Source organism: Salvelinus sp. IW2-2015, unplaced genomic scaffold (genome assembly GCF_002910315.2).
Source record: "Salvelinus sp. IW2-2015 unplaced genomic scaffold, ASM291031v2 Un_scaffold986, whole genome shotgun sequence".
In the NCBI taxonomy this organism is placed as follows: domain Eukaryota; kingdom Metazoa; phylum Chordata; class Actinopteri; order Salmoniformes; family Salmonidae; genus Salvelinus; species Salvelinus sp. IW2-2015.
This window is the reverse complement of record NW_019942672.1, coordinates 24,127-29,323: the sequence shown is the minus strand read 5'-3', so window position 1 is coordinate 29,323 and position 5,197 is coordinate 24,127. Positions and strand designations below refer to the sequence as shown.

Here is a 5,197-nt window from a genome sequence, read left to right as displayed (position 1 = left end):
GTGTGTGTGTGTGTGTGTGTGGTGTGTGTGTGTCTCTCTCTCTCTACTGCACGCAGCGTCAACTGGCAGGTTCTGCAGGTCATTCTGGGGCTCTCTAGTGTGTTGGTGTCAATGTTTTAGTATCACGCAACATCCTCCAACGACCTGCTTACGGGCACCCTCCTCTGAGAGAAGAAAGCACAGGTTGTCAGCACACACCACACCTGCAAACCCTGTTGTTACTGTTCCTCCTAAACAGTTTGGAGTAAACATCTCCATGTCAGGGTTTTTAACGGATTCATTTGTTTTTATTGGTCCCAGTCACTCGATACAGTGCTGCAAATTTTCACAGGTCAATATAATACCCTAACTCCTAACTCCCTAACTCTAACCCTACTGGTCTATAGCCTGTCTTTTTACTGATGTTTTTATTTCTTATCTTACCTATTGTTCACCTAATATGCTTTTTTTGCACTATTGGTTAGACCTGTAAGTAAGCATTTCACTGTAAAGGTCTACACCTGTTGTATTCGGCGCACGTGACAAATAACTTTGATTTGATTTTGATTAAGTCCACAGACCTGTTTTATTAGCAGTCACCCACGTGCTTGTCTATTGTACGCAGATATAGATAGACTGTGACAAAGTAACAATTTTAAAACTACAGTCATGCACACAACTTAACTCCATACACACGTTAAATATACACCAAAATGAAGAAAACAAATAGAATATTCCTGCATTAGTCTGCTGTGGCTGATAGTTACAAACCATACATATTATGTTGCAGTGGTGAATAGTTACAAACCAATACTATTATTCTGCAGTGGTGATAGTTACAAAACGCGATACTATAGATGTCTGCTGTGCTGATTAGTTACAAACATACTATTAATGTTCTGCTGTGGTGATAGTTTACAAAACCATACTATTATGGTCTGCTGTGGTGACAGTTACAAACCCTACTATAGTATGTCCTGCTTGTGGTGACAGTTACAAACCCATAACTATAAATGTTGCTGTGGGTGATGTTTTACAAACTCCTAACTATTATGTCTGCTGTGGTGATAGTTACAAAACCATACCTATTATGTCTGCTGGTGCTATAGTTAAACAAAAACCCATAACTATTATAGTCTGCTGTGGTGATTAGTTCAAACCATACTATTATGTCTGCTGTGCTGATAGTTACAAAACCATACTATTATGTCTGCTGTGGTGATAGTTACAAACCGATACTATTATGTCTGCCTGTGCTGATAGTTACAAACCAATACTATTATGTCTGCTGTGGGCTGATAGTTACATAACATACTATTATGTCTGCTGTGGTGATAGTTACAACCATACTATATGTCCTGCAGTGGTGATAGTTACAACCATACTATTATGGTCTGCTGTGGTGATAGTTACAAAACATACTATAATGTCTGCTGTGGTGGCAGTTCAACCATACTATTATGTCTGCCTGTGGTGAATAGTTACAAACCATGACTAATAATGTCTGCTGTGGTAATAGTTACTAAACCATACATTATGTTTCTGCTGTGGTGATAGTTTACAAAAACCATACTAATTGAATGTCTGCTGTGGTGATAGTTACAAACCATACTAATACATGTATGCTGTGGGTGGACAGTTACAAACCATACTTATTATGTCTGCTGTGGTTGATAGTTTAAAACGCATACTATTATGTCTGCTGTGGTGACAGTTACAAACGCATACTATTATGTCTGCTGTGGTGGATAGTTACAAACCATACTATTATGTTCTGCAGTGGTGATAGTATACAACCATACTAATTATGTTGCTGGTTATGGTGATAGTTACAAACATACCTATAATGTCTGCTGTGGTGACAGTTACAAACATACTATAATGTCTGCTGTGGTGACAGTTACAAAACCATACTATTATGTCTGCTGTGGTGATAGTTAAAACCATACTATTATGTCTGCAGTGGTGATAGTTACAAACCATACTATTATGTCTGCTGTGGTGAATAGTTAACAAACCTACTTTAAATTTATGTCCTGCAAGTGGTGCAGTTACAAACCATATATAATGTCTCTGTGGTGATAGTTTCAACCATACTAATATGTCTGCTGTGGTGATAGTTACAAACCATACTATTATGTCTGCAGTGGTGATAGTTACAAACCATAACTATTATGTCTTGCTGTGCTGATAGTTACAAAACCATACTAATTAATGTCTGCAGTGGTGATAGTTACAAACCATACTATTATGTCTGCTGTGGCTGATAGTTTACAAACCATACTATTATGTCTGCAGTGGTGATAGTTACAAACCATACTATTATGTCTGCTGTGGGATAGTTACAAACCATACTATAATGTCTTGCTGTGGTGATAGTTACAAACCATCTAATTATGTCTGCTGTGCTCCAGTAGACAGGTGTGTATCGGTGTGTGTATCGGGTGTGTGTGTGTGTGTTGTGTCTGTGGTGTGTGTGTATTGGGTTGGTGTGGTGTTGGTGTATCGGGGTGTGGGGGGGGTGGATCTTTACTTGTCACTTTGGTCTGTGACAGTCTGGGATAATGGAGGCTCTCCATATACACAAATGGACATAGTTAGCACACCACACACACACAAATCACGTAGATGAGGCAAGCATACAGGCACAGACACACACAGTCATAATACAATATGTCCACAGTGGTGGCTGAGGGGAAGGGGCCTTGGCATGCCTGATCTGGTCCCTAATTAATGCGGTTGCAGTAGAGAGGTCCCTGTCACGGCACGTGTGGTGATAAATACTGCTACCTGTCAGGTATGACACCCACACCAACACACACACACACCACACACACACACACACACAACCACACTCCCTCCTCCCTCCCTCCCTCCCTCCGCATCTGAAATCCTGCAGCCCTTGAACTGATTCATGCAGAGTCCGTATTCACACCCCTTTGACTTTTTTCCTAACATTTTGTGTGTTACAAAGTGGGATTAAAATGATTTAAATTTACATTTTTTTGTCAACGATTACACAACAATAGTATAGCAACAATCAAAGGGTGAAAGAAAAATAAGACCCATAATAATATTGATTAATATAAGTATTCAACTCCAATAATGTTAGAATCACCTTTGTCAGTGATTACAGCTGTGAGTCTTTCTGGGTCAAGTCTCTAAGAGCTTCTGCAACACCTGGATTTGTACAATTTGTAAGATAATCATTGCAAGACAGACATTTTCAATTTTCAAGTCCTTGCCCTAGCTTTTCGAGCAAATTTAAGTCAAAACTATAAACTAGGCCACTTGAAGGAACACGATCAATGACGTCTTGGTAAAGCCAACTCCTGTGGTATATTTGGGCCTTGTTGGTTTTAGCAATGCTGCTGAAAGGTGAACTTTCTTCTCCCAGTGTCTGTTTTGAAGCAGACTGAACCAAGGTTTCCCTCCATTTTGCCTGTGCTTAGTTCTATTCCTTTTTCTTTTTATCCCAAACAAAACCAATTAGTCCCTTGCCCGGATGACATGATGCAGCCACCACCATGCTTAAAAATATGAGAGTGTATCAGTGATGTGTTGCGGTGGATTTGCCCCAAAAATAACGCTTTGTTTCAGACAAAAAAAGTTAATTCCGTTGCCACATTTTTTTGCAATATTACTTTAGTGCTTATTGCAAACAGGATGCTGGAATGTATTGATACAGCCATCCAAAGGTAATTAGTAACTGACCATGCTCCTAAAGGGATAGGCATTTGATGTCTATTGGCCTTCTTCTTTTGCGAACTCACTGGATAACTGGTCGTTGTGGTTGAATCTGTGCTTAAAAAACTCACTGCTGCGACCTTAACAGTGTGTGGGTAAAGAGATGGGGTAGTCATTTAAATGATGATAACCACTATTACTGCACACAGAGTCCATGCCAACTTATGTGGCCTTGTTAAGTACACTGTTTAACTCCTGTGAACTTTAAGGCTCGCCATAACAAAAGGGGATGAATGCACTCCCGAGTGTTGCGAACTACAGACCCGACGACGCTGGGGCATTGTGCGCCGCCCATGAGTCTCGCCGTTCGCGGGCCGGCTGGCGACACACGCTGGGATGAACCCGGTTCTGTAAGTTTCGCCACTCGGGAGGCATTCACCTTTTTGTTAGGGCGAGCCCTAAAGTTCAGGAGTAAACTGTACTTAACAAGGCACATAAGTTGCATGGCTCTGTGTGCAGTAAATAGTGGTTATCAATCATTTTAATGACTACCCCATCTCCTTTACCACACACTGTAAGGTCGAGCAGGAGTTTTAAGACACAGATTTCAACCACAACGAGACCAGGTTATCCAGTGGTTCGCAAAAGAAGAGAAGGCCAAACTAGACATCAAATGCCTTATCCCTTTGAGCATGGTGAGTTACTAATTACCTTTGGATGGTGTATCAATACATCCAGCATCCTGTTTGCAAATAAGGCACTAAAGTAATATGCAAAAAAAAATGTGGCAACGAAATTAGACTTTTTTGTCTCTAATATCAAAGCGTTAATTTTTGGGGCAAATCCACCGCACACATCACTGAAGTACCAAACTCTCAATATTTTTAAGCAGTGGTGGTGGCTGCATCATGATCATCGCGAAGGATAATGAGTTTTGTTTTGGGATAAAAAGAAAGGAATAGAACTAAGCACAGGCAAAATGGAGGAAGAACTTGGTTCAGTCTGCTTTTCAACAGACACTGGGAGAAAGTTCACCTTCAGCAGCATTGCTAAAACACAAGGCCAAATATACACAGGATTGCTTACCAAGACGTCATTGATCGTTGTTCCTTAGTGGCCTGTTTATAGTTTTGACTTAAATTTGCTCGAAAAGCTTATGGCAAGAACTTGAAAATTGAAAATGTCTGTCTGCAATGATATCTTACAATTGTACAATCAGGGTGTGCAAAGCTCTTAGAGACTTACCACGAAAGACTCACAGCTGTAATCACTGACAAAGGTGATTCTAACAATTATTGGAGTGAATACTTATTTAATCAAGAATATATTATGGGTTTATTTTTCTTTTCACTTTGATGTTCTATACTAATTTTGTGTAGATCGTTGACAAAAAAATGTAAATTAAATCCATTTTAATCCACTTTGTAACACAACAAAATGTAGAAAAAGTCAAGGGGTGTGAATACGGACTCTGCATGAATAGTTCAAGGCGCAGATTTCAGATCGAGGGAGGGAGGGAGGGAGGATGGGA

General features: G+C 40.0%; 1 protein-coding gene across 1 annotated transcript in view; it reads left to right on the top strand.

Moving 5' to 3' along the window:
* LOC112069323 (DENN domain-containing protein 1B-like) overlaps positions 1–168 on the top strand; it is a 205,428-nt gene extending 205,260 nt beyond the window's left edge. Inside the window, 1 exon segment of the mRNA XM_024136630.2 lies at positions 121–168. Within this exon segment, the coding sequence (XP_023992398.2) occupies positions 121–168 (48 nt within the window).
* Positions 169–5,197: the final 5,029 nt, after the last annotated feature.